This window comes from Canis lupus, chromosome 5 (assembly GCF_048164855.1).
Source record: "Canis lupus baileyi chromosome 5, mCanLup2.hap1, whole genome shotgun sequence".
NCBI lineage: Eukaryota > Metazoa > Chordata > Mammalia > Carnivora > Canidae > Canis > Canis lupus.
Genome location: NC_132842.1, coordinates 78,259,600 through 78,287,577, shown reverse-complemented (window position 1 = coordinate 78,287,577; position 27,978 = coordinate 78,259,600). Strand labels below are relative to the sequence as shown.

The 27,978-nt window shown below is 57.2% G+C and overlaps 1 protein-coding gene and 1 long non-coding RNA gene across 3 annotated transcripts in view; one reads left to right on the top strand and one right to left on the bottom strand.

The window, feature by feature from the left end:
* ALPL (alkaline phosphatase, biomineralization associated) overlaps window positions 1-17,042 on the top strand; it is a 53,744-nt gene extending 36,702 nt beyond the window's left edge. For both annotated transcript variants that reach the window (XM_072827950.1, XM_072827951.1), the window contains exons 3-12: window positions 2,568-2,687; window positions 3,004-3,119; window positions 4,622-4,796; window positions 5,469-5,644; window positions 8,752-8,895; window positions 10,769-10,838; window positions 12,431-12,565; window positions 14,658-14,849; window positions 15,331-15,450; window positions 16,050-17,042. In XM_072827950.1, coding sequence (XP_072684051.1) covers window positions 2,568-2,687; window positions 3,004-3,119; window positions 4,622-4,796; window positions 5,469-5,644; window positions 8,752-8,895; window positions 10,769-10,838; window positions 12,431-12,565; window positions 14,658-14,849; window positions 15,331-15,450; window positions 16,050-16,318 — 1,517 coding nt within the window. In that variant the 3' untranslated portion in view covers window positions 16,319-17,042. The remainder of the gene's footprint in view (window positions 1-2,567; window positions 2,688-3,003; window positions 3,120-4,621; window positions 4,797-5,468; window positions 5,645-8,751; window positions 8,896-10,768; window positions 10,839-12,430; window positions 12,566-14,657; window positions 14,850-15,330; window positions 15,451-16,049) is intronic.
* LOC140634262 (uncharacterized) lies at window positions 7,293-10,111 on the bottom strand. Its single transcript, XR_012031783.1, has 2 exons — window positions 9,928-10,111; window positions 7,293-7,652 (listed from the first exon to the last, which is right to left on the bottom strand). It is a non-coding gene; the product is annotated as an uncharacterized lncRNA (long non-coding RNA).
* Window positions 17,043-27,978: the final 10,936 nt, after the last annotated feature.

Genomic DNA, 27,978 nt, shown 5'->3' with positions numbered 1-27,978 from the left:
GACTGGCCCACCTCAGGTGACACTGCAAGTCAGGGCTGGGGAGATAGAACCTGGGCCTCTGGAGTCTCAGGCCATCGCCCCCCTGTGATCCTATGATGCCTTTTGGTGTGCCCCCTTGGGGACCTGCAGTCGCTCTGTGGGACCACGGCCCTACCTTCTCAACACTCACAGCCTACTAAGTGAAAGTTAAACAGATGGATGAAAAGTGAAAAGACGAACAAGCAACAACATGAAAAATCTTCAAATATTCAGCGCTTCAGTCTTTTGTATTTGTTCCTTTTTAACCATTCTGATGGGTGTGTAGTGGTGTTACATTCTCTCTTCTTTTTTAAAAATTAGAGGGGAATCCCTGGGTGGCTCAGCAGTTTGGTGCCTGCCTTTGGCCCAGGGTGTGATCCTGGAGTCCCGGGATCGAGTCCCACATCAGGCTCCCTGCATGGAGCCTGCTTCTCCCTCTGCCTGTGTCTCTGCCCCCACCCTCTGTCTCTCATGAATAAATAAATAAAATCTAAAAAAAAAAAGATTAGGTATAACTTAGAGTAAAGTGCACCAAATCAAAATGTGTAGCTTCGTGAGTTTTTGCATATTTTATGCCAAGGTAGTCACCACCCATCTCCAGGCATGGGACACTAGGGCTTTCCTATGCACTCCCCAACCAACCCTGCCCCCCAGGCCAAAGGAAGCAACACAGGCTCACTCCTGCAACCAGACATGAGTTTTGCCTGTTTTGAACTTCACGTAAATGGAATTATACAGTACGTACATACGGGCAAGTACTCTTCACAGAGCATTATATTCTGAGCATTTGTGCGTGTCATTTAATGTTCTCTAAAAACAATGGCCTCTGAGACTCGGCTGTCCAAAGCCATGATTGCTTAAGCCAGTCCCCTGACAATGAAGTCAGCTTCACATCCGCTAAACCCTTCTCAGGGTCAGGCCCTGGGCGGGGGGCCGGGGTGGAGGGGAGGCTGGGGGGGCACTGGTGGAAAAAGACAAGGGCTCTCGCCAGTCTTTTCCAGTCTCCGGGAGCATCCAGAGTAGGGAACCTGGTGAACTGGGATCAGAGCTGAAATCCAGAAGAAGGACCAGTGCAGGCTGGGGTCAGTGCAGCACCTGGTTGGATGGGGGGTTGGAGGTGGCTGCCAAAATGCTGGGGGAGGGGGAAGAAGGGCCTGGTGGTAGGTAAATCAGGACGAGAAGAATGATGGTGCCATCTTCACCACCCAGATGGCACCCAAATGGCCAGAGTAGCTCCTTGACCAACGCCTTGCCACTGTGGTGTGTGTGCAGGAAGGCAGGAAGGAGATAGAAACCAGCCCTGAGGCAGTGGGACCCCCTGATCAAAACCACTGGCTCTGGTATTTGTTGAGACTTGATCTCAATCCTAAAACTGCCTGTAGGTAGCCATGCACTCCCATTTTCCTGGAGGCAGAGACTCAGATGGAAGGGGTTTGCCTAAAGGTACACAGCTGGATGGGAGGGCCTTAGCTCCCCAGACTCCAGCTGGGTCTCTGCCCGAGAGGTCTGCAGTTTAAGTCAGCAGACACCTTCAGAAGAGTGGTGGCTGGGGGCTGTCGGGGGCGAGGGGCCGACAGTCACCTGGGCACAAGGGATCCCAGCTCCGGCAAGGAATTCCTGGGCCTGGGGGATGGTGACCTCCCGTAGTCAGGTGTGTCATTTATTGAATCTGGCCCTCAGAGTGACCCCAAGAGGCATCTACAAAGGACTGCATTTGACAGGGAAGGAAATGGAGGTTCAGGGAGCTGTGACCCGCCCCCTGGGGGGTACTTGGCACAGCTGTGGTTGTAATGAGGTCTGTCGGGCACTACAGCTGTGTTCTTTCCTTTGGAGGATTGACTGTTCGGCACATGGAGGGCGGCGGGGGTGTGAGGGACAGAGAAGAGCATTCTGGTTCCCAGTTTTTCTCAAGACTGGGGACACAGAACATCCTCTTTGCTAATTCATCCTAACAGGAGTGAGATTGTGCGTGGCTACTTTAAATCTGATTCGTTAAACAAAAGGCTGTCTTGTTTTCCAGTACTGCTATCAATGCTGTTGCTAACTCAGGTTTCTGTTGACTTTAATGAATAAGCCAAGCAGAGTTTATAATTGATGGCTGGATACCTCTGGGGACTCCTTCAGGTGAAAGTAGTTTGTTCTCTTGAACAGATTAAACATTACCCTCTTAATTGTGCTTGCACAATTCATTTGCTGCCTTAGCAGAATGTCTCTCTCTACTGGGTGGAAGGAAACAGCGTGGGTTCTGGAGGGTGGCGCCAGAACTGTGTGGCCTTGGGCACGTTGGTTCGTGTCTCTGAGCCTTGGTTTCTTCAAGTCTGAGACATGGGGAGAAGAAGGCCCAGGGTCCACAGGCTTGTTCAGAGGGTTGGACTGGCCTATGTCTGTCTACAGACCAACGATGGCTGGCTGAGACAGCCCCGCTCCCTCCCCCAAGTCCAGGCAGCCCTGCCCTGCCCTCAGGCATGAGAAGTTGGGGTATCTGTGATGTGTGGGGATGGGGAGCTGCCTCCCACCCCTGCCAGATAACTGCCTCTCTGTCTATACAGAGAAAGAGAAAGACCCCAAGTATTGGAGAGACCAAGCTCAACAGACCCTGAAATACGCCCTCAGGCTTCAGAATCTCAACACCAACGTGGCAAAGAATGTCATCATGTTCCTGGGAGATGGTGAGACCTGGGGTCCCCAAGGATGTGGCCAGGTGGGGGCATCTAGGTGGAGGCCCAGGGAGCCAGGCTATGTGGATGAGGCTGGGGCCCTGGGATGGGGGGCCTGGCTTCGGACCCAAGAGGTTTGCTCTCCCAGGCAGTCCCTGAGGGTCTGGGGAAGGAAGGGAAAAGATGCCACAGGGTCACATTTACTGAGCTGCGCTCTGGTGCCCACCACCCAGCCAGCCTTGGCACCAAACTGGAAAACTGTAGGTGCCCGGGGTGGAGAGGCAGGGAGCCCAGGGGACTGAGCCTCCCCCTCCATCCCCTGCTGCAGGGATGGGTGTCTCCACGGTGACGGCCACTCGCATCCTCAAGGGTCAGCTCCACCACAACCCCGGGGAGGAGACCAGGCTGGAGATGGACAAGTTCCCTTACGTGGCCCTCTCCAAGGTGAGCCCGGCCCCACACGCCCAAGCCTCCCACCTCTCGGCTGCAGCGAGGAAGGGTCGGGGAGCCGAGCCTGCAGGCAAGGCGGTCAGCCCTCCTGGGGTCTCTGTGGGCCCCACTGTGAAATGAGGACTCAAGACTTGCTTTTGAGGGTTTTAGTCATGGATTTAAAAATCAATTGAGGGTTCCCTGGGTGGCGCAGCAGTTTGGCGCCTGCCTTTGCCCAGGGCGCGATCCTGGAGACCCGGGATCGAATCCCACATCGGGCTCCCGGTGCATGGAGCCTGCCTCTCCCTCTGCCTGTGTCTCTGCCTCTCTCTCTCTCTCTCTCTCTCTCTCTCTGTGACTATCATAAAAAAAAATCAATTGAGGTATAATATGCATGTGCCCAAGCCCACCTTGAATTTTTGCAAACGGCATGTTTCTGTATAGCCAGCGTCCAGGCTAAGAAGCTAAACGTGACAGCAGCCAGAAAAGGCCCCCAGCTCCCCTCCAGCCCCTTGTCCCCCTGACCCCCACCGACTTCCAACACCACAGAGAAGCTGTTCGGCTTTTGTCATTGCTATGCACGGAATCACGCGGTGTATATGCTTCTGTGCCAGTCCTGCTGCCGTCATCCCCTCCCAGGCACCTCCAAGTGGATTAGATTAGTGACTACAGCTCTTTTTTTTTTTTTAGATTTTATTTATTTATTCATGAGACAGAGAGAGAGGCAGAGACACAGGCAGAAGGAGAAGCAGGCTCATCCCAGGGAGCCTGATGCAGGACTTGATCCCAGGACCCTGGGATTGAGCCCTGAGCCAGAGGCAGACAGACACTCAAGCACTGAGCCACCCAGGGGTCCCTAGTGACTGCAGCTCTTGTTATTGGGGTCCCTGGTGGTGGCGGTGGCGACTGTGGAGGCGTTATATAATAAAGATCCTCTGGACACTCTGGGTCAGGCCCAGGGCTCACTTCTGGGGGAATGGCAGGGACTGGGATTTTTTTCTGTGGCTCTCAGTCTGGTGTGAAGGAAGACAGGCAAATAGTTTCAGGGTCTCAACTAGAGGTCTGAATGGGGAAGAGAAGGGAGCCTCTTCCCCATTTTCCCCATCCTAGATCCTGCTTCCCTCACCCAGTTACTCCCTTTCCATAGCTTCCCCACATCACTTTTTCAAGAACCACCTCCTCCTTCCTTCTCCAAGACTCACCTGCCTACCCCGCTCCCTTACTGGATCTTACAACCCCAGACCCAGAGAGAGGTCCCAGTGATCTGGACCCCAGCCCTCCGCATGCCGTAGGGTTGCATTCACCCCTTCCCGCTGCCCTGGCTGCCAGGGTACAGGAAGCAGGCAGCTAGGTGATATTGTGGCTCTGGGGGGACCTCGGTAGGTAGCAGGGCTTGGCCAAGGCCACAGGAGGCCTCTCTGTCTCCATCATGCCCCAGTCCTCATGGTGTGAGGGGGGCTGGGGTGAAGGCCACCGTGAGGCCTGGCCAATCCCTGACCCTCCTTTCCCACCTGCAGACATACAACACCAACGCTCAGGTCCCTGACAGCGCAGGCACTGCCACCGCCTACTTGTGTGGAGTGAAGGCCAACGAGGGCACGGTGGGCGTGAGCGCCGCGACCCAGCGCACCCATTGCAACACGACTCAGGGAAACGAGGTCACCTCCATCCTGCGCTGGGCCAAGGACGCTGGTGAGTGGGGAAGTGGCAGGGAGTGGGGCCCGGCTCCATGACCTGTCTGGGCCTCAGTCTGCCCCACTGGATAATGGGGAGAGGGCAGAGAAGGATGCTCTCCAGCTCTGATGTCTGGGAGTCTGGGAGATATTCCTGGAATCCTTTCCACAGCAGGGAAGGCTAGTGGCTTAGGGGTTACTCAGATGTGGGTTCTGGTCCCGGCTCATTTCCCTGAGTCTATTTATCTGACAATAAAATGGACATGAAGACATGGCCCCCTCCTAGGTATGGCGTGAGGAAGGTAGAGAACGTAGCCTGGTGCAGGCCCCATAGCACTTCAGCATCTACTTCTCCCTTCCTCCCTGCAAGTGGGAGGCCCTGGTCCACTTTGGGGTCAGGGTATGAGGTTGACTGACAAGGTGAGAGAGCCACACCATCAGAGGGCCCTGAGGAGGGGACCCTGCGGGCAGATGATGGAGGGGAAGCCACAGAGGCAAAGTGAGCTGTGCTGCCGGGCAGTTGGAAGCCAGCATCACCCCCCCCCCCCCCAGGTACTGCCGGGGAGCCCAAGGTCCAGGCAGTCCGTGGAAGCAATGGGAGGCCAGTCTTTAGTCAGGAGAGGCAAGGAGAAGACAGCTTGGACAGCCCCCCATCCCCAGACGAAGCCAACCGTCCTCTCCCACACCCCAGGGAAATCTGTGGGCATTGTGACCACCACGAGGGTGAACCACGCCACCCCCAGTGCCGCCTACGCCCACTCCGCTGACCGGGACTGGTACTCGGACAACGAGATGCCCCCGGAGGCCCTAAGCCAGGGCTGCAAGGACATTGCCTACCAGCTCATGCACAACGTCAAGGACATCGAGGCGAGTGTGGGGGTGCGGGCGATCAGGGAGGGGCAGGCTTGTGAGGCGGGGCCTCTGGTGGGCCTCAGGCCTCTGCTGGCTCAGGAGAAGGAAAAGCAGCTCGGCCTGGCTCCCCACACACCTGGGAGGCTCCCAGCCCATTAGGGGATTTGCGGTTGGGGCAGGGAAGCACTGGAGGCTTTCTCCGCGGTGGGGCTGAGGGATAAGCCCTGATGTAGCTGCCACCACACCCCAAGAATCAGGCGCCCAAGGATTATTCCGTAAATTGGAATCTGGCGCTGCACCAACAGCACCCCTCTGCCCCCCGCCCCCACCAACATGGGAAGGTAGGGGTGACACAGTGGCCTTCCAAGGGGAGGACCTGCCCTGCACATTCCCACATGCACAGACAGGCCCATGTCCCGTGCGCTCGACCAGTTAAGCCCAGAGAAGAGGTGGTGTGGCCAGTGGTTAGCACAAGCTCTCATTTTTAAAACTTCCTGGCCTCAAACCCTTGCCCTGCCATTGGCTAGCTGTGTGACCTTGGGTCAGTTAACCTCTATAGCTTCCCTTTTACAGCCCGAAATGTGCCTCCTTCACAAGCCCATTGCGAGATCCAAATCAAATAATCCTGAGAGTTTAGGGAGGCCTGACACCTAGTGAGCTCTCAGAAAACGGTAGCATTATGCACAAGCCACATATCCCTGTCCTAGCAGGCAGGCTCGAGTGTGCAGGTGCACGCCCGAAGCCCAGACACCGTTCCCGTGGTACTCAGAGGGGCCCCTACTGTCTTCTTAACTGAGGACCTCTGGCTTCTTCCTTTTCTTAGGCTCTTGTTACCCGCTGCTGGGGTCTGGCGAGGGGGCACAGGGACCTTAGCTCCCTGAAACTAAAGTGGGGTTTCAGTGAGGCTCAGAGAAAGCCCCAGGTCTCACCTGTTTCTACCACCTGCAGCCAAACGCACTGGCTCCCAGACCCACCCTCTGTCCCCCATGCACCACCCTCCCCACCCCATTTTCAAGGCCCCCCTACCCACCCATAACTTCCCTTTCCAAGCAGTGGATTAGACACACAGTTGCGGTGACCCCTCCAAGCGAGCATGCATCCGAGGCAAACCTCTGTCCTGACTGTGCCTCTACCTGCTGCACAACCTGGCGCAAGCTGCTTCCTCTTCCTGAGCCTCAGTTTCCCCACCTGTGCAACAAGAATAGCAAGCCCCACCTGCCCCCCTCCCAGGGCCGCTGGAGGCCGAGATGAGGTCATGGATGTGAGAACATTTGTTGTACAAGTGCAGGGTGTAATTACGGGGCTGCTACTCGGGGACATGTGCCAGGAGCAGCCTGAGAGGGGGACAGGAGCTTAGGGAAGATGTCTCCGTGGGGTGAGGGTGGACGGGGGTCCTCGGGCCCCTGGGGGACGAGCTGGGGTGTGACTGAGGGGATGGGCCTGGGCTGGGCCTGGGTGAAGACTGCCCCCCACTCTCTCCTTCCATCCCACTTTGCCCTCCCGTCCACTTCTGCACCTCCACCGCCCCAAAGCCCCCCAGCCCCCAGGCTGCACATGAAACACAACTCCTGGTGTCCGCCCTGAAAATAAATATCTTTTGCTAAAAAAAAAGGGAAAGAAAGAAAGAAAGACACAAACCCAAACCCCAAAGCCAAACAGCAAGTCTGTTATTTGGGAGTTTAATGAGCGTGTGAAGTCCCTGCTGGAGCTGGAAATGATGAGGCTCCAGGCAAGAAGATTGGGGGCTTCATTTTCCACTCTGAAAATGCCAAGGGGTCAGGTTCTGTGGGAACGGGGGTGGGGAGCCGGGGGCCGGTGACCCGGGGTCCCCTCTCCTTCCCCTCACGGCCCACCCCGCCCCCAGAGCTCCTGGCTGGGGCCCACGGTGGCCTCGCTGGAAGCCCTGGTGTCCGCCGCTTCTGCCGCTGAGAACACCTTGCACTGGGGCCGCGGGGCGCCGGGACCCCGTCCTATTCCTGCACTTCCTTCTGCAGCCATCCCGCGGGTGGACGTTCCTTCCATCCTACAGATAAGGAAACTGAGGCTCAGAGGGGTTAAGCGCTAGGCCCTTGGTCCGTAGGTGACAGTCGGAGTCAAACCCAAGTTGGAAGTCAGGCCTGTGCCCTTTCTGGGTCCCTGTGGCCCTGGCTGGCCCTGGGCACCTTCCCCGCCTGGACTCCTGGGTTCTCAGGAGGGAAGCAAGCGGAAGGGACAGAAGGGAACCTGGGCGATGCCAGGCCGGGGACGGAGGACCTGAGGCCAGCCGTAGCGCTCTGCTCGCCCAAGGTGTCCAGGGGCGGCGGCCTGGCCTGGCGCCTGCGGTGACAGGAGGACACCGGTGTGGTGGTCACCGCAGGCGGTGGCTGTTATGCTCTTGGCCCCATTTTAAAAATAGTCAGGACTTCAAACATGGGCTCCCAAGGAAAACAAACAGTCCCGCGTCCGTCCGCCCACGCACGCCAGCCGTGGTGAGTAAAATTAGCCTGGCGGGGACTACACAGACGTGAGCGCTGGCCACTGTTTGCCCAGGCTCCCGGCTGGGCTGCCCCGAGACCTCCCTGGCAGAGGCCTCTGGCCTGTGGCCCGCTGCTTCCCACTGGGGAGAGGGAGCTCTGCAGATGCGCCAGGCGCCCGTGCTGGGGGCAGCGAAGCCTCGGGTTCGAATCCTGACTGTGCCCCTTGCCGTGTGCCCTTAGGGGGAGAAAAACCATATTGCTGCTCCCATTTCTTTAGTTGGAAAATGGGGACACAGGTTCCCTTGCGGCCTTGGTAACGAAGTTGATTAAGATAACGTATCTAGAGTTCAGTGCCTGACATGCAGTGAGTGCTCCCTAGATGGTGTTATTCTTACACGAGTAGGAGCTGAGTCAGGCTTCTGGAAAGCCAGGTACGAGGAATTGTCAGTACCGCCAATATTTCACCCAGAAGCCCCAAACCATGGTCCCCATATACTCATGATTTCATCTCCCCAAGTGGAAAAGCAGAAGCCCAGGGTGGGCAGTGTGGACCAAACCCAAGACTCTCCAAGCTGGAGAGGCATCCACACTGACCCCAGCGCCTCCAGGAGTCCAGCTCTTGAAGCCTGGAACCCTTGGGGTGCTGATGGCTCCTGTCCCCTGTAGGTGATCATGGGGGGCGGCCGGAAGTACATGTTCCCCAAGAATAGAACAGATGTGGAGTATGAGATGGACGAGAAGTCCAGGGGCACGAGGCTGGATGGCCTGAACCTCATCGACATCTGGAAGAACTTCAAACCGAGACACAAGGTAACCAGCTGGCTTGGTTGCAGGGACGGCTTGTGGTGGGAAGGGTTGGAGGACCCCTCTCTGAATCTCAGTTTGTTTCCTCCTCTGTAAATGGGGTTGTAATTCTTACCTTGATGGGCCCAAGTGGTCTAACTGATACATGAATGGCACACAGTAGGTGATCAGTCAATTCCTCCCTTCAGAGGAGGGCTCCCCCCGCCGGAGAGCTAGACAGTGGGGAGGGTGGGCCTGCATGGACATTCAGGCCACCTGAGCCCCTACTGTGTGCAGGGCCGCTCGCTGGGCGTGAATGCCAAAGGATGAATCAGATGGTCAAGGGATTGTGGATCACTGTGTGCTCGGGTGGCGGGCAGCCCAGGACCTACGGGAACCCAGAGGGATCAGACCACAAGGAAGGAGCTGATGAGCCCTGGGGAGGAGGAGGAAGGGTGGAGGTGGGGGGGGAGCGTGTGAGCCATGGTGGGAGGTGGAAGCCAACCATGGTGAGCTGGCTTTGGCCCCCGGCGAGGCACGTGCTGGGGCTGGGAGGCTGGAGCGCTGGAAGGGCCTGAGCACCGGCTCCCTGGAGAAGCTCTGGCGGCCGCTGGGCCTGGAGCAGATGGGGTCTGGAAATGACTGTGGTCAGGAGTGAAGACAGTGGGGAGCAGCCTGGGAGCCGCTTTGATGTCACTCTGGGGTTGGGTTTCTGAGGGTTCCAGGACCGGCCCCTGGGGAGGCCTTGTGGGATGAGGCCGGGCCAAAAGCAAGGTGGGGGCAGGGGCCTGAGGATGGCCCCCACAGGGTGGGTGAGGGTGGGACTGAGCTTCTGTGAACCCTTTCCATTGCTCTGAGTCAGCCCCGGCAGGGCCAGAGACACACTGCTCTTCCCAGCCTCAGTTTCTCTCCGTAGAACCTGGAGCCAGGGTTTAGTCCTCCTGGCCTGGGCAAGTGCTCAGCCCTGGAGCTCGGTGTCAACTCCAAGAGGGAGAGACTGGACCCACACCACTGGGCCGGACAGGGTCCCAGGCAGGCCGTACATGCCTCAGATCGTACCTTAACAGTGCATCCTGGAGTCAGACTCCCCTGCCCGCTGAGTGTCTCAGTGTCCTTGTCTGCAAAATGAGAGTAACAGTACCTCCCTCAGAGGGCCAATGTGAGCACCAGGGCCAACGTGAGAACCGGATGAGGTAACACAGCGGGACCTGCTGAGCAGGGCAGGGCAGGGGAAGCCCCACCTCCTCGGCCTTCCCGCCCTTTTTCCCATAACAGCCTCTGAGGTTGCAAAACCACAAATCCAGATAGGGGCTGCCCTGAGGCTGCACAGCTGATTCCCGGCAGTGCCATGCCCCCACCCCCACCCCCAGGCGCTAAGTGGTGCCATCTCCAGATGTGTCCGCTGGCTTCTTCCCGTGGCCTCTGTCCTGGGGAAGCAGCACTTCCTCTGTCACCCTCTTGGTTGGGGTCCCTGGGGCAGAGCTTAGGCTTCACTTCCTCCTTGACTCAACCCACACCTGGTGGATACCCAAGGCCCCTTGGCGACCCATATCTTCAGCTTTTTTGACCCCACGATCCTCCCCTGTTGCTCAAAACTCTCCTTCCTGACCCTAGACTGATCAAGGGCTTCCTGTCCTCTAGGGCCGCATTAGGACTTCACCTTCACTAGGAGGCCCTCCTCGATCTTGCCTCTGGGCTCACAACAAACAAACACACACCCTGTCTCTCAATTCTCATACCTCTGCATTTGAATTGCCTATTTGTCATGCCTTGAAGGCAGAGATAGTAGATCCTCAGGGAGGGATTAGTAAATGGCTAAAGGAAACAAATACATGCCCTTCTGGGGTCAGCCCTCCAACCACCCAGCCCCCACGTGGCTGACAGAGGCCCTTCTTCCTAGCACTCTCACTACGTCTGGAACCGCACGGAACTCCTGGCCCTCGACCCCTACACCGTGGACTACCTCTTGGGTAAGTGGAGTGGGTGGAGTGGAGGACACCCAACTGGGTGCCCTGGGGCTGGGGCTGTGAGTCCAGACCTGGGGGGTCCAGGCCCCAGCCTTCCCCGTACTTAGAGACCTTGGCTCTCAGGCTCTAGGACCTGGAAGAGGTGAGGAAGGGGGGTTCTGGTTCACAGAATTGGGCCTGAAATCTGCTGCCTGTGCAGAGTGAATGGTTCCACTGAACACAAAGGGAAAGAGACGCTCAGGTTGGGGAAGAGATTGCGGCGGGCTCCTGGGCCCATTAGCATCATGGCCCCTGTAAAACTGACCCCTGGCTGGGGCAGGTGGCCTGGAGCCAGCCCTGCTGTGTGACCCAGGCAGAAGCCCACCAGGTTGTCTCTGCTGGTGTGACTGGGCGTCGGCACCCCGGGAGTGGGGAGCAGGGGAGGGGCCCTGGCTTGGTGAAATGAGGCCCTGAGCCCCACCTTGCCAACACCTGGGTCCCCTGTCCCACCTGGCTGCTGTGCCCAGCGAGTGGTGGCAAAATCTCTGCAAACCTTTCCCAAGGAGCACAGCCCCTAGTCCTGGGTGTGTCATTAGGGGTTATGGGCTCAAAGCTGGGCCCCTTGGAGGAGGATCCCCCAGACACAACACGCGTGTGTACATGCACACACACACACACACACGCACACACACACAGGCTGTGTAGAGCTGTGCATGTTCCCATGTAGCACAACAGGCCCACTCGTGGATCTTCCCACTCTATCACCTGTAAGCTGTGCGACCTTGGGCAAGTGATTCCTCTCTGTGCCTCAGTTTTCTTTTCTGTAAAGTAGGAATAATAACTATTCCGTAAGATGCGGCGATGGTAGGGCCTACCCCGGCACTGTCATGAGTACACATGAGCCAATGCATTGTATAAGGTACTCGTTACTGGGTAACAAATTATCTCCAACTTAACAGTTTAAGAGTAAACCTCAATAAAGAAAGAAATGAGAAGAGTAAACGTTTATTACTTCACACAGTTTCTTGGCGGCAGGAATTTCAAGGAGCTTAGCTTGGTCTCCCATGAGGTTACAGTCATCCGAAGGCTTGACTGGGACGTGGGCTTCTACAATGGCTTGTTTGCATGGCAGGAAGCCTCAGGTCCTTGCCACATGGAGCTCTCCACAGAGTTGGTCCTTAGGACGTGGCGCTGGCTTCCCCCAGAAGAGTATGTAAGGCTAAAGCTGTAATACTGTATGCCCTGGCCTGGAAGTGACATAGCGTCATTTCTGCAACATTCTGTTGGATGCACAAGATAGTCTTAGTGTAGGAGGGGACACACAAGTATGTGAATTCCAGAAGGCAGGGACTCTTGGGTACCATCTTGAAGGTTGGTGCATATGTGCTTCCAAACCGCTTAGAACGGCATGTGGGAAAGGGGGCAGTGCTCCCAAAGCTCTGGGCACACTTAGGGGCCCCCTGTGGCCAGCTTCCTCCCTGCTCGCTCTAACCCCAAGTTGTATGTGGGGAACCTGTGTTCCCTGAGACAGCCCAGGCTCCTTGGGTGGGTGGGGGTTCCCCCTGACAGGGTCACGGGAAAGCTCACCATCCACGTCCTCCTTGCATCTTCCTCAGGTCTCTTTGAGCCGGGGGACATGCAGTACGAGCTGAACAGGAACAACGTGACTGACCCGTCACTCTCCGAGATGGTGGAAATAGCCATCAAGATTCTGAGCAAGAACCCCAGAGGCTTCTTCTTGCTGGTGGAAGGTAGGGCCCCAGGCCTGGCTGCAGGGCCACTTCCCTGGGAACTTCTGGGTATCTAGCCTTGGGGTGAGGGGATTGGGTGCTCCAACTCTCAAAGGCAGCTGTCCACTTTTGAAGAGAAGGGGAAATTCCTTTTGGGGAAGATGGGTCATGCATGGTGTTGAAGCTCCCAGCCCAACGAGCTGTCCTCCTGTGGGCATGAAGATAGCCTGTCAGGCCAACTAATCCAGGAAGGCTTCCCAGGAGTGGAGGTGGGAGCCTTCCTTTTGGGGTTCCCTCCCTGAGGCCTCTCAGCTTCACTCCTCCCAAAGGACAAGTCAGCAGGCTTGGTGGACATCTGCTTCTGAGCCACTGCCTGGCTGGGCTCGAGGACACAGGCCCAGAGTCCTCCTCCGCAGATGCCTATCAATCTGCAGGAGCCCTCGGCTGGGTGGTGGGCATCTGCTCTTACCAGGAGATTGTATAAGGTACTCGTTACTGGGTAACAAATTATCTCCAACTTAACAGTTTAAGAGTAAACCTCAATAAAGAAAGAAATGAGAAGAGTAAACGTGTGTTTACTTGTGGGGCCAAGTCCAATTCGTGAGTCCTACACCTGAGAGCAGGCCCGGAGCAGGTCCTGGGATATCCTGGGATCCCCCAGACTGGGAGAGCCAGTCCCTTTGGGAGTTGGCAGTGCTCTACGCCAACGTTCACGTGGTTTCCCGGCGCTGGTGGGGGGCCCTGGAGTCAGGCTTGGGTTCTTTGCTGGTGCTGCCCTATCCTGGCTGTGTGACCTCTACCCGTACGTTTCTGTAAGAGGAAGTAAAAAATAGTCTTAGAAGGGTTATTAACATCCATTGCGTTCAGAGACATAAAGTACCTGGAACAGGGCCCAGCAGAAAATAAATATTCCATGTTTCTATTATTACCATTATTATGATTACACAATAGCTAAGTCAGTAACAATAGGAAGTGTGAGGAAGTGATAAAGTTTCCGGAATCTTTCAAAGTTCTAACAGCCATTGTCTCCCAGGGTTCCTGATGTTGCCTCACTGAACTCTCCCTGTACACACACACACACACACACACACAAAGATATATTTGTACACACACAATACACACTCAGGCCCCTCTGCCTTCCAGAGGCCAACGGCCGCCAGCTCAGCTTGGCCACTTTCTTGCCAAACCCCGGGGTTCCCACTCCAGCATGGCGGTCTCAGCCTGGCCCAAATGGGCCTCTGACGCCAGGGACCCGGCCAGGAACCAGTGGTGGTGAGCACACGGGCTCCCCCGGGAGCAGTCCTCTTTGTAACTGCTCCCAGAACCACAACAAAGGGAGGACCCACCCTGCCAGCCTGCCAGGCCAGAGTGGTGAGGCTCAGGCCAGTGGAAAGGGAGGACGCCCAGGCTCAGGACCCTCAGAACTGGGAGTGTCCACTCCGGCAGCGACCTCCTGTTAGAGACAGGAGGGGTCACCTTGGGTCACGCAGCCCTTCGCCAGGCTCAAAGCTCCTCACCTAGGAGAGGTGGCACAGGCTTCAGAGTCCTTTATGAAGGCCTGCCTGGGCACGCCCTGGGCACTGAGAATGAGCATTTATGCCTGAGTTCAAATCCCAGTCCCCCCACCTTGGGCACATCACCCTGGTACCTGAGGCCTCAGTTGCTCCATCGGTAAACGGGACTGATCGTGCCCATCTCTGCCCAGGATTGTTGTGAAGGGGGAACAAGACACCAGCTTGTTATGCCTGGCACCACCCAGTAGGCACTTAGGCACGCTGGTTCCCGTCTCTACCTGTCTGAGGTCTCGGACGCCTTCAAGCAGGTGAAGAAGCCGCACGGAGAGCCGTGTGGGGTGGCGGACAGAGCTCAAGCTTTCAGTCAGGCGGATCTCCTTTAAATCCTGGCTTTGCCCTCGCCGTGTGTGGGCCCTTAGTCCACGACTTGCTCTCCCCGAGCTGCTGTGAAGGTTGAGCGGCAGCATAACATGCCTGGCACGGTACTTGGCCCGTGGCCGTTCCCCGTCAGAGAACAGCTAATCCGGCGGTAGTGTTGTGGCAGGACCTGGGGGTGCAGGCCTCCCTCTTACCCAAGGCCTTCACCCTGGTGTCTCAAGGAGGCAGGATTGACCACGGGCATCACGAGGGCAAGGCCAAGCAGGCGCTGCACGAGGCAGTGGAGATGGACCGGGCAATTGGGAAGGCAGGCGTCATGACCTCCTTGGAAGACACGCTGACCGTCGTCACTGCGGACCACTCCCACGTCTTCACCTTTGGCGGGTACACCCCCCGGGGCAACTCTATCTTTGGTAGGTGGGCCTCTGTTGGGGTGGGCACTGGGCATTCCCAGGGGCCGCCTGTCCGGGAGCGGGAGTAGGGTGGGAGAGCCAGTGAGTTCAGGGCCTGGCCCATGTGGGACTCCATGAGAATCGGATAAGAAAGTGAAGGTGCTGTAGGGGTGCGCGTGGTCACAAGGTAAGGGGACGGACTGAAGTGAGCGCTCCGGTGGGTGGATGGGTGGCTACCTGGATGATGGGTGGATAGAAGGACGAGGGAGGAGGATGGATGCATGGCCTGATGGATGGGTGGACACACAGGTGGACCAGCAGGTGGGAGGGTTGTAGGCACAGTGAAAACTGAGGAATAGTTGGAAATAAACCAGGGTTGGAAGGTGGCTTCAAGGAGTGGCTCAAGGTTCTTCAAAGGCGCTCTCAGGACTTCCAAGCGAGGGCCCGGGACTCTCCTCCTGGTTCTCCAACCTGACTCCTGGGCCGATGCCTTCCTGTGCAGGTCTGGCCCCCATGGTGAGTGACACAGACAAGAAGCCCTTCACGGCCATCCTGTATGGCAACGGGCCTGGCTACAAGGTGGTGGGCGGTGAGCGAGAGAACGTCTCCATGGTGGACTACGGTGAGGTTGCCCAAATCCGGGGCTGGGGTGGCGGGGAGGGCTCCAAACGGCCAGGACTTGGGTGAGAAGGACCTCAAGTCAATCCCCTTCTGCGGAGCAGCCCTGTGGCCCTGGGCATGCGAACTCTGCCTCTCTCGGCTTCCCTTTCTTCCCTAGAAGATTCTACCGCCTAACTGGGTCTGAGGGGCTTACCCTGGCGCCCGGCACATGTTGCTGGCTGTATAATCCCTCAAGCCGGAGCCCTTCTCAGTGTTTGTCTAGTTCCATATTGTTGACTGTTTGGTTGCTCACGATGCCCCACTGGGCCTCGCGGGTCTGACCGTGCGGCCGATGGTGAGAGGCTCTCCTGAGCTGGCTCTTTGCTTCTAATCTAAACAGCCCAGATGAGGTTGAGTCTTCTCCTCTGAGGGTCCGGGGGTGCAGGGAGCAGACTCCGGCCCAAATCCCGCGGCTTTGCACAAAATGACGTCCCCGCGCTGAGCCTCGGTTTCCTCCTCTATAAAATGCGAGCGCTCCAGCCAGCCGGGAAGGGCAGGGCGGCTGCTGCAGAGTGCCAGTCCCCTGGCAGCCCTTCAGCAAGCGTTTCTTCTGGCCCACAGCTCACAACAACTACCAGGCGCAGTCCGCGGTGCCCCTGCGCCACGAGACCCACGGTGGGGAGGACGTAGCAGTCTTCGCCAAGGGTCCCATGGCACACCTGCTGCACGGCGTCCACGAGCAGAACTACATCCCCCACGTGATGGCTTATGCGGCCTGCATCGGTGCCAACCAGGACCACTGTGCCTCAGCCAGCTCGGCAGGTGGCCCTTCTTCTCCAGGTCCCCTGCTCCTCCTGCTGGCCCTGCTCCCCGTGGGCATCCTATTCTGAGGGCCCAGGACCTGGGCACCCACCACCTATGACAGATGGCCAGCCTCCCTCTCTCAGTGCTGCCCACCGCCTGGGAGCCCACACCTCAAGGGCCAGGTAGGCGGAGGCCTTCACAGCCTCTGCAGCTGCCAGAAAGAGGACCCAGGAAACCAAAGTCTGCTGCCCACCTCACTCCCCTCTGGAATCCTCCACCAGGGCCAGCCGAGTTCCTGGCCTCCGGCCTCCGCTCCCTCCCTGCTGCCCCCTTTGGCCAACAGAGTAGGTTTCTCTCGGGCAGGCAGAGAATACAGACTGCAGAAATTCTCAAAGCATCTTATTTTTCTAGCAAACACATTTCTCCAGACCTGGAGGCCCCAGAGCTTCCATGGAACATTCCGGATCTGACCTTCCCACTCCCCTCCCCTCCTGGAACCACCAGGCCCCATCATGCTAAGTCCCTACTGCAGGGGAGACCAGGTTCTCCACAGGAAGGGGATTTGCTCACTCATTCCAAGGCTGCCGGGGGCTCCCAAGAAGTGAACTGGGACTGGCCATCCGACCCCAGGGCTTCCTGGGCTGGGAAGAGCAGCAGCCTGGACAGACAGACATTTCTCAGCTCTTAACATGCATTGCCCACTCCTCTCTGAAGGAACACTCCTGTTTGGGACGGCAAAATTTTTTTCCCCTCTTTTTGGTGTTGGTTAAAAGGGAACACAAAACATTTAAATAAAACTTTCCAAATATTTCTGAGGACAGAACTGAGTCTTTGTGGTCAGTGAGGAAGAGAAAGAAACAAGCTTGTTTCTCTGGGAAGAGCTGGACTCTGGGCCAGGAGTGCCGGTTGCGTCGGGCCGGGAGGAAGGGGCCGCCTGCTGACCTGGGGGCTTCAGCACTCCTTACCTGCGTGACTTTGGACAAAGTGCTTCGTGTCTCTGTGTCTCAGTTTTCTTAACCATAAAATGGGACACAATCCAGTCCTGAGTTCTGTGAGAATCCAACAGAATGCCTCTGGGCCCTGAAACCCACAGCAAGAAACCCTCCCAGGGCCCTGTGACACCCTCACCGCACGGCGCCTACGCACAGAGACACATGGCCTGGCCCAGTGGGGCTGTCTGATCATTCATTCATTCATTCATTCGACAAATCCCTTGACAACATGGGTTTGAATGGCATGGATCCACTTATTTGCAGATTCTTTTGGATGAATACAGTTCTGTAACTGTATTTTCCTTATGATTTTTAATATTTTCTTTCCTCTAGCTGACTTCATTGTAAGAATACAGTCTAGACTACATACAATATGCAAAATATGTATTAATTGACTATATTATCAGTAAGGCTTCCAGTCAGTAGGAGGCTGTTTGTAGTTAAATTTGGGGGCAGTCAAATATTATACATGGATTTTTGCCTCTGCAGGAGTTTGGCACCCCTAACCCTTGCGTTCAAGGGTCAGCTGTGTTGAGTGTGAGCGAGGCACTGTACCAGGTCTTAAGAATTTTGTGGCAAAGAACACAGACCGACTCCTTGCCTTCACAGAGCTTCGACCTCGCTTGGCCATTGTGATCTCTTTCCTCTTCCTGATGATCAGGCCTGGGTACTAGACTCAGGATTGCACCTGACATTGGGGTATACAGGTTTGCTCCTCAACTGGGATGACAGTCCCTAGAATGGTAACCATCATAACAATTCACAGTGATCATTTACCATCTGCCAAAGCTCTGTGCTTGATGCTTGTTATGGATTCGGTTCATTTAACCTTCACTAGGTAGTAGGCTCCCGTCACCCTCATGTATAGATGCCGAGATCAAGAGTCCAAGAGGTGGTGTGATTGCTCAAGGTCCCCTAAGCTGTGGGGCTTAGATTCGAATTCCAGCACATTCCATTCCAAAGCTCCTATACTTGATGACATTCTTTATTTGCTTATAATACATTTCCAACCTCCTGCCAACAAAATTCTGACGCAGCCAATGCTAGTGACTCAACACACAGTCAAGTGTGAGCTCGGAAAGATGAGAGACCATGTCAGAAGTGGGCCATCCTTCAGGGAGAAAATGCAATTGAGCAGCCTTTCTCTCTGAACTTCCCAGCAGTCCTGGCAAAAAACACAGCCATGCTAATGCCGGGATAGAAAATTAAAAACTGCATTCTTACATTCTTGCCAGGGCGAAGAGATGCCCTCATACCACCGTCACAATGTTTGTCCTACTTCTACTATTATTTCCTAACACTGGTTCAAATTCACAGGTGAGCAGTCAAGTTTTAAAAGTTCACCAGTACCACCTGGGATCAACTTCCGCGACTCAGGGTACAAACCCATACTTTGTGTCTTAGGTTGGGTTTTCCAAAGGCAGACCCTGAGATTTGTGTACAAGTGGTTTGTGAAAGAGTACGGAAGGCACCAGCCAGGCCGAAAGCGGGGAGGTAGGACAGAGAAAGGAAGCTGATAAAAGGTAAGTTATGAAGCAGATTGCCATCAGGGGCAGGTAGGGCTCAAGCCCACCCTGGGCCATGGGGAGACCCAGTAGAGGATGTGCCTCAATCCTCCCACTGCCAGGCGAGGGAGCTGGGACGTTTATTCCCCAACTCTACTCTTGTTGGATGGGGGCTGCTTCCCGGAAAGAGAATACTCTGGCACTTCCAACTTGCCTCTGAGGACTGAAAGAAAGCCCCCAGGCATGTTCTGGAACATGAGATGCTCAGAGGAGACAAACAGGGCACCCACAGCATCTGTTAAACTTTGGGACACACTAAGGGGGTTGGAAAGTATGGCCCAGGAGCCCAAGACAAGCGGGAGCATGTGTTTGTGACCCAGGGCAAGTTCTTTAACTCTGCTGCTGCTTCATCCCTACACCTGAAGGTAGAGAGCCCAGGGCAGCAGTGTCAAGCACGTAGTGAGCACTTCTATCCCACAGAGCAGAAAGCTCTTCCCACCTTGAGTCTGGGCCATGAGCTTCAAGAAGAATCCACGGTGCTCAGACACCCCCTGCCCTGCTCACCCAAGCTGGGCCCCCCGTGCTCTCATGTCACTTGTCACCTTTATTGTAACTATAATCCATGCCAGAGGGCAAGCCAGAGGTCCCAGCCCAGGATGGGTCCTACCCATCCACCACCCCCATTAGAAGCTAGTGGTGGGTAGCGCAGTGGCTCAGCAGTTTAGCACCGCCTTCAGCCCAGGGTGTGATCCTGGAGACCCGGGATCGAGTCCCACGTCAGGCTTCCCCGCATGAAGCCTGCTTCTCCCTCTGCCTGTGTCTGTGCCTCTCTCTGTATCTCTCATGAATAAATAAATAAAATCTTAAAAAAAAAAAAAAAGAAGCTAGTGGTGACCATCTGCCCACAACACAGGGGTTTCCAGTGCCTTCAGCTGCTTTCTCAGGAAGAAGAAAAAAGAGGGGCTGACAAATCCACTTCTATTCATCCACATAATCCTGCCTTGTGTTACAGATAAATCCAGAACTTAACACAATAAGAGTTTATTCTGGGTGCCTGGATGGCTCAGTCGGTTAAGCGTCTGCCTCTGGCTCAGGCCATGATCCCAGGGTCCTGGGACCTGGTCCTGGGATCGAGCCCTGTGTTGGGCTCCCTGCTCAGTGGGGAGCCTGCTTCTCCCTCTCCCTCTGCCACTCCCCTGGCTTCTGCTCCCTTATTCTCTGTTAAATAAATAAAAGTTTTTCATTTTTTATTTACTTATTTTTATTTATTCATGAGAGACACAGGCAGAGGGAGAAGCAGGCTCCCTGCAGGGAGCCCAACGCAGGACTCGATCCCAGGACCCCGGGATCATGACCTGAGCTGAAGGCAGACACTCAACCACTGAGCCACCCAGGTTTCCCAATAAAATTTGTTTAAAAAAAGTTTATTTCTATCTCAAACATCCGGTGGTGCCTCTGGTCAGGTGACAGGGACCCAGGTTCTTTCCACCTTGTGGCTCTGCCCTCCAAGTCTTGGATGCCCTGCTCTGTCTCCCCAGAGCTACTGAAGTTCTGTCCAAGCAGCACATTGATGGCTGGCGGGGGAGGGGGGGCGCTCCTCTTTAACTACTTCTTCCTGGAGGTGACACGCATCAATTCCACCCATGATCCATTGGTGAGAACTAGTCTTATGACCCCATGTAGATGCATAAGAGGCTGAGAAATGAAGTCTCTGGCTTTTTCAAAAAACGTACTGCCCCACGTTTCTGCAGGGCAATGGGTGATCAGAGCCAAGAGATGGCTGCCCATCCAGGGTATATGGCTCCCCTGTTTGCACAGTCCCCAGCACTCTGGTGCTCTGGCACTAAGCCCCTTCGGACAGATGGTAACGAGCTCAGGGCCCCTGCTTTACTCCGTGCTATGCCCAGGAGATGGCTATGAACGGGAAGGCCTCTGTCCTGGGAAAGCTCCTATCTCACGACCCAGATTTCCAGGAGCTGTCCCAGTGCAGCAGAAAAGCAAGAAGCTATGGGGGCAGGGAGGGGGCACCTACCTAACAGGGGAGGGGGCACGATGGGACAGGCATAGAGGCAGAGAAGGCAAGAAGTGAGCTGGGGCTTGACAGGCCGAGGAACCCTGAGGTGGGACGTGAGGGTACAGAGGAGACTGCAGAAGGAGACATCATGGGGACGTGGGGGCAGGAGGGCCTCAAATGCCATTCCAAGAAGCTGGAAGTAGACCATGAACACCCTGGGGAGCCATGGAAGGTTCTGGAGCTGGGGAGTAAACATCATTTTTTAAAAGATCATCTTGGCTGCCCAAGGAATCTACTACAGTAGACCATGCAGAAGAAGCTGGGGCCCTGGAGACAGCAGGTGGGGGGCTTGAGACAAACCCCAAGTATGGGCCTGGGAGTCCTAGTCCTGTTTGTCAAGAAGCTGGACCAGCTCATGAATGAAAAGGTCATCAGCAAATTGCTCTGAGATTGAGGGAAGGAGAGAGTAACATACCCCCTCTGCACCGCACACCCACCAAAGCACTCAAGACATGGTAGTGAAGTTGCCACCTTGAGGGTACATTTGTCACATATAAGCCCCCCACCATCCTGTGAGCTAGAAAATACCATCTCCGTTTTGCATATGAGAAAGGAGAGGCTTGGCAGAGCGGGACCTGCTGGGGCCATGGCTTGAAAGTGCCAGCTGCAGGCTGCACCTAGGCCTGCCGGACTCGCAGCCCGTATCCCCTCCCTGGCCTCTGGGTGCTAATCTCTCCAAGGCCAACAACCCAGGTCGCATGAGCCGCAGAAGCCCTTCGATGGGGTAGTAAGAGCCCCAAGCCCGCGGAGTTTATAATTAGCCCTGGTGGCTAACCCAAGACCTCCCAGTGAGATCTAGCACCAGCCGATCTGAGGGTTGGGGGTGGGGGGCCTGGGAGATTAAGTTCTCAGAAGGGGATTTGGTCTCCCGAGTTTCTGGGTGGCTTCCTTGTGTTGCTGCCACGACCATGGCTCCAGGCCCTCTTCTGGCTCCTCAGCCTTAGGATGGGGGGCGGGGACACATGGGTCTCACCAGGCAAGCAGCGGGGGCCGAGGGGCACGCTGGGTTGGGGTCCACCACCAGCCGCCACCAGCCGCAGCCACCTGTCCCTCCTACCCGCTGGAGCGGGAGCCGAGGATCATCGGAACCCGAGCTGCGGGCACACTGGCCAACATTTCTATGGGGTCCTCAGTGCCAGCACTGCTCCTACTGCCTCACAGGGCACCTAGCCCTTTACCACCCCCCACTCCCAGAGGGCGGGCCTGTTTCTATCCCCGGTTTCCAGATGAAGGAACAGAAGCAGAGAGAAATTGGTGACTTAAGCAAAGCCACACCACTAACAAGGGGTGAAGGATGGGAAGCCAAGCGCTGCGGCTCCCGAGTGGGGGATTTCATCATCCCGATAGCAGGGTAAGGAGCAGCGAGGAGGACTCAGGAATGTAACGCTGCGAAGGTGGCAGGGGAGAGACCTCACTGGTGGAGCTCCTGTCCTGCGGGACCTGTGCCCTCGTCCTGGTGGGGAATGACCCTAGGCCTCCAGCAGAACCCCTGCCTGCACCTGCCCGTGCAGGGTGGCTGGCTCCGGGGTCTCCGAGGTCAGCCTGGGCCTGTACACTCTGGCTTAGGGCCCTGGAATTAGCCTGACTCAGGTCACCTGGTTGGGAAACCAGGGCAGTGGAGAGGCTGTGCCCTGTGGACGCCTGGCTGGGCTGGGGTGGGGGAGGGTCTGGAGGCAGGATCCGGAGGAGCCTGAGATGTGACCAGTCACCCCTTTGCCTGCCAGAGCTCTGGGCCAAGGCCGAGCAGCTGCCGCCTGCTATCTGGGCACGAGCAGGTCCTGACGTCCACCTCGCAGCAGGTTTTGATGCTTCGTGGGCCCTTTGCCCCCCACTCCTGAGGGATCTCCTGGGGCTGCACTGTCCCTCTGCCAAAGGTCAGGGCTGGAAGCCAGGGAGGAAGGCAGCCCAGAGACGGTCAGACAACAAGTTGAAGTCACACAGCACAATGGGTGATGTGGTCCGGTTTACGCTTAGGAAAGATCGCTCTGGCTGCTGTGCAGGGAAGGGACCGGGAACGCCAGGAGGAGATGCCGGAGGGCAGTTGTTGCTGGGGTGGAGGTGGCGGTGGCTTGGACCGGCGAAGTGTGGTGGTGGCGGGAAGCAGCTGGATCCCAGACATGTTTGGTAGTTAAAGCCAGCAGGGCTTGCTGATGGGCTCCCTGTGGGGAGCAGAGGAAATAGCGGAAGCAGGGATGCCCCCTGATTTTTGGCCTGGGCACCTGGGTGGAGTGCCATTTATAGATATGGGGGAACAGATGTGGAGGGAAAATACAGACGCGGTTTGGACCACGTTAGCTTAGAGATGCCCATCGGACTTGGGAGCGGACGTGCCCATAGGTCGCTGGGAAGGAAGAGTCTGGAGTTCCGTGGAAGAGCCCAGCTGGAGAGAGAAGGAGGTCACCATGGTACTTAAAGCTGTAGGGCACAGGGAGAGTGGGATGTGCCCAAATCACAGACGGCCAGCGGCCAGGATTTGAACCGGGGGCTGTCAGACTCCAAAACCCACAGGAGCTCTTTCCACTCCGGCAGGTGTCACCTCTGGGTCTCGTCCAAGGTGTGTGCTGGGCAGGGAGGAGGTGGTGCCAGAGGCTTCTGGAAGTGAATTTGGGAACAGCTGCAATCTTTCCAGCCTGGGCTACCCACCCCTCACCTACTGCCTACCCAGGCGGAGGAGCTCTGGTCAAGCATGGGTTCCTGTCCCTTTCCTGTTGTACAGATGGAGAAACTGAGGTCCAGAGGAGGGTGGAGCTGGGATCTAGGTCTTCTGCCTGCCACCCTGACTTCTCCACCAGGCTCTCAGGTAGGCTTTTGTCTCAACCAACTCAATGGTTGGGTTGAAACCATCCAACAGAGACAATCCTGGGGAGGGTGAATGTTTCTCTTGAGGCCCTCAGAGGGGCCTGGGGGCTGGGGCCTTCCCTCCTGGGTTCCCCACAAGGCAATGTTTGCCCCATGCCTGTCTCTACCCCTTGGCCAGCCATCCCCAGCCTTCAGGAACCCCCCACCCAGCCCCAAGTCCCTGGCAGGGCAGCCCCGAGCCTGGCTTCTGTCCTGGCTCCTGTCGCACAGCCCAGATCGAGCCCCCCCACCCTGGCCCCTGCCCAGACCACCCAGCGCCAGGGCCTGGCACAGCCCAGTGGGGCTGGCGGGCAGTGCTCCCAGGCTGGCCAGCCGTGGTCTGGCTCCACCCGAGGGGCTGCGGCCTGGGAACCGCTAGCTGTCTCCTCGGGGAAGCGGCTGGGATCTCCAGAACAAACAGGGAAACCGCAGGCCCCTGCCCCACCCCAGGAGAGGGGAGCTGCCTCTGGCCACGTCCACTAACACCCTGTTCTCCGTCCGAACCACTGGGGAAGGAGCAGAATGGCTGTGGTCACATGCGGACAGAGAAAGCTGCGACAGGGGCGCTGGCAGGGGCCTCGGGCGGTGCTTGGTGCTCCCTCAGAGCCCCCCAGGAGGGAGGTTTGACTGAGCCGGGGTGGGGGGCGTGTCTCCTCAGCTTCAGGCTGAGAACAAAGCCCTGGAATCAAACAGATCTGGGTTCAAATCCCAGCCCTGCCGCATCCTAGCGAGCAGCCTCGGGTAAGTGACTGTACTTCCCCGCACATTTTTCTCTCTGAAAAGTGGTTTCAGTGGCCCCCACCTCCCAGAGCCGTAGTGAGATGAGCCAGAGCCCTTAGGATGGAAAGGGCCCGGCGCACAGTAGGTCCTCAGGAGAGGTCAGTCCCTGACCCGTCACCGACCGGGGGACAGCTAGAGCCATCCCAGGGGACTCCTGGGCCTGGCAGGGCAGGTCGGGACAGCCTCCCTGATTCAGACCAGCTGGGGGATGGGGAGCATCTGACTCCACTACAAGCCGCAATTAGAGCCCCATTTAAAGAAACGCTGTGTTAGTTCTTCCCAGGGCAGATGTGATTACAGGCTAAACCGTTACTAACAGGATGACACACAGAAAGGCCCCTTCCAGGGCATGGAGGGTGTCCAGCCCTACACCCTTGCTGTACCACTGGGGAAACCGAGGCCCGGGGGCAGGAAGAGACAAGCTCCAGCTCACACTGCAGTTAGAGGGGGCCAGGCGCGCGCCCTGCCTTCCGATGACCGCTCCAAGCTCCATCCCTACCTCTTGCTTCCTGGCCGCACCCCGCCCCCCACCGCCCCCGAAGGATTCCTTGCTGCATCTAGAAGCCAGAAGATGCTTGAAAGAGATGACCTTCCTTGAGAAAGACGGACAGGGGGTTAGACGATGAAACCTCAGTGTGACACTGGCCATGAAGCCAGGGCCTCGGGGGCCGGTGGCAGCTCCCTGCCCGGCACTCGGGGACCTCACAAGGACACTGATAATAACGGTGACCAGGACGGCCCGCCTCCTGCAGCACCTGCTGTGGGCAGGCCCCGGCTCCCTGTTCAGCTACCCCAGTGGGGAGCTGCTGGCCTCATCCCCACTGCAGGGATGACACAACCCAGGTCCTCAGTCCCTTGCCCAGGATCGCACAGAGAGCCAGGGGTGGTGCGGGCCGTGGAACAGGTGTGCTCCCACTGAGCCCAGACAAATTGTTCAGGTCCTTTTGCACAAGACCCCAAGTGAGGTCATCTCAGCAAATGGTGACAAAAGGTGAGTCAGCAAGTGAATGAATGAAAGAATGAATGGGGCGGGACCTGGGTCGTGTCATCCCTGCAGTGGGGATGAGGCCAGCAGCTCCCCCTGGCTGCCGAGTGCCCCTCGAAGGAGCCCTGACATACCTCTGTGGCCTGCCCCTCCACTTTAGTCCCAGGCAACCCCCCAATGCCAGAAGCCAGATGTCACCTTTCCCTAGTCCCCACCCGCCACCACGCTCTTGCCCAGGTTGACCCCTGAGTGGAGAGTGGAGTCCGGGACAGGGGTGCTACAGAGAAAAATGGGTCCCGTCTCCGGGTCCCCTCTGCCCTTCACTCCCGTTCTGCAGCTCACTTTGGGGAGCCCCCAGGGTCGGGGCGCTGCACACACCCGTCAGCACCAAGGAGCTGGGGAGGTAGGCTGCTGGAGCCCCCTGCTGGCCAAGCATCGGTCCTCATGGGGATGGGTCGGGAGGATTCTTCATTCATTCAGCAGATATTTATGAAGCCCCTACTATGCGCAGGGCCGGGTGAGGCACTGCGGGTCAGCACAATGCACGCAGCCCCTCCCTTCTGAGGTCTATGGTTGCATAGGTGGTGCCTGGTGTCAGGGTCATGGCCCCCTGCCCCCAGGCACCCAAGGACGGTCCCTACCCCCAGAAATTTGAAATCTCCCTGCGGGCAGGTGTGCCCCACTGTGAGCCTGGGCACGGTCATGCTATGCCCCCCAGGCTGGGGCTCCCGCGGTCTCTGAAGCCCGCTGTTCCTGAGAAACCTCTCGGCTCACTCCTGGAGCCTCCCAGGCTAGGGTTGCCAGTTAAAATATAGGATGCCCCAGTTAAACTTGAATTTCAAATAAACAAGGGATGATTTTTTAGTATAAGTATGTCCCAAATATTGCATGAGGTATACTTAAACTAAAAATTATTTCTTGTTTATCTGAAATTCAAGTTTAACTGGGCACTGTGTTTCTACTTGCTAAATCTGGCAACCCTACCCCTGGAGTTCATTCCTTCTGCTGGCATCTGGCCTGTCCAGATGGCCCACGTCGTGCCTGGACGTGGCCCCTGCCTGCCCAGCTACAGCTCCCGTCTGCCTCCAGGACCGCTGTCCTTCCCAGCGGGTCCCCAGCGCTCAGGAGGACATGACTCCCAGTTGGTATGCATGGTCCAGCCTATGGCTCCTCAGGAATGCTGTCTGACCTCCTTTGTGATGGGCCCATAGAGAGGCGGACGGAGCCACCCCTGCAAAGAGGGACCTCGGGTGTCATGCACAGAGAGAGAGAGATCCGGAGATGAAGGGACATGGAGAGTGAGCAGTGGAGATCGTGGGAGGGAGGCGAGTCAGAGCCAGAGAGCTTACGTGTGGCCCCCTGCCCAGCATGCTTTGTGGAGACCAGCGCAGGGCCTGCAGGGTCCAGAGAGCCCACCAGGGTTTGCCCTGAGTGGACCGGGGCAGAGGCTGGGCCCCTGAGCCCCAACATTGGACCCGGGGCTCTGGGTCCTGGGGTGGGCAGGCCCTGTGGCAGGCAGCTGGGGGTCTCCTGTGCTCACAGTCAGGGGTGGGAGTCCATCCTCAGCTCCTGCTGTTCCCCCCTCACCCCGTGTCCAGGGGCAACACAGGGACATTCATGGCTTCCCAGAAAGGCCCATGGGGCAGCCAGAGTGGCTTTTAAAATTAGCCTCACTAACCAGATCTGGTTATTTCAGGAGGCTCCGTCCCTGGCTGTCCCCTTGGCAGGGCGGGTACAGGGAGGGAGGGAGGGACCTCTACATTCCAGGGTCCCTGGCTAAGTACCCCCTGTGGCCCAAGCAGTAGAGAACATCCAGGTCCTAGTCCCCCGGCGCTGGGCGGGCCTGGGCCTGTGGCCGTCTCTTTGGCAAAGTCACCTCTGGGTTAGCCATGGATGCTCAGGGACATCCCAGCTGCTGGGGGACAGGGGAGGACCCTTCCTAGTGGGCATGGGTCTTATGCCAGGCACCTTAGAAGCCATGACAGCCTCTTCACAGCAATAGGTGGGGCTTTGTCCTCCTTCTACAGGCAATGAACCCGGGACCTGGAGGGACAGGTACCAGCTCTGGGGCAGGGGAGATGGGTGTCAGGTCAGCCACATGCCCAAGGCCCTCCACGGGAGGCCTCCTGCCTCCTGCGTCTGGAGAAACCTCTGGCTGCCATTTCCACCACCGGAGTCATTCCTAAGTAGAGTCCAGTGCTTCCCGGAGCCCGGCGCCCCCCACCCGGGCCCTAATTCCAGCCTCAGGTCAGTGTCCTGGCCTGCCCTCCCCACCTCAGAACCCGGAGTGAGCATGCAGCTGGCTCGGGCACAAGAGAAACAGCGTTAGACACTTTGATCCCAGAGGCCAGAGTCATCCTCAGCCTCACCTTAGAGCCCCGAGAGGTCGAGGTGGGTCAGGGCCCAGCCCAGAGGCCTGGCCCCCCATGGGGTGCTGGCGGGACTGGGCAGGCAGAGGGGCAAAGGCAGGTTGTGCACCCGCCACAACGGCCCCAGGGCTCCAGCAGCAGTGATGCGTGCGCGGGGAGTAAAGGGACACGGGTGGGGGTGCCCAAGCCTCTTGATGAAAGGA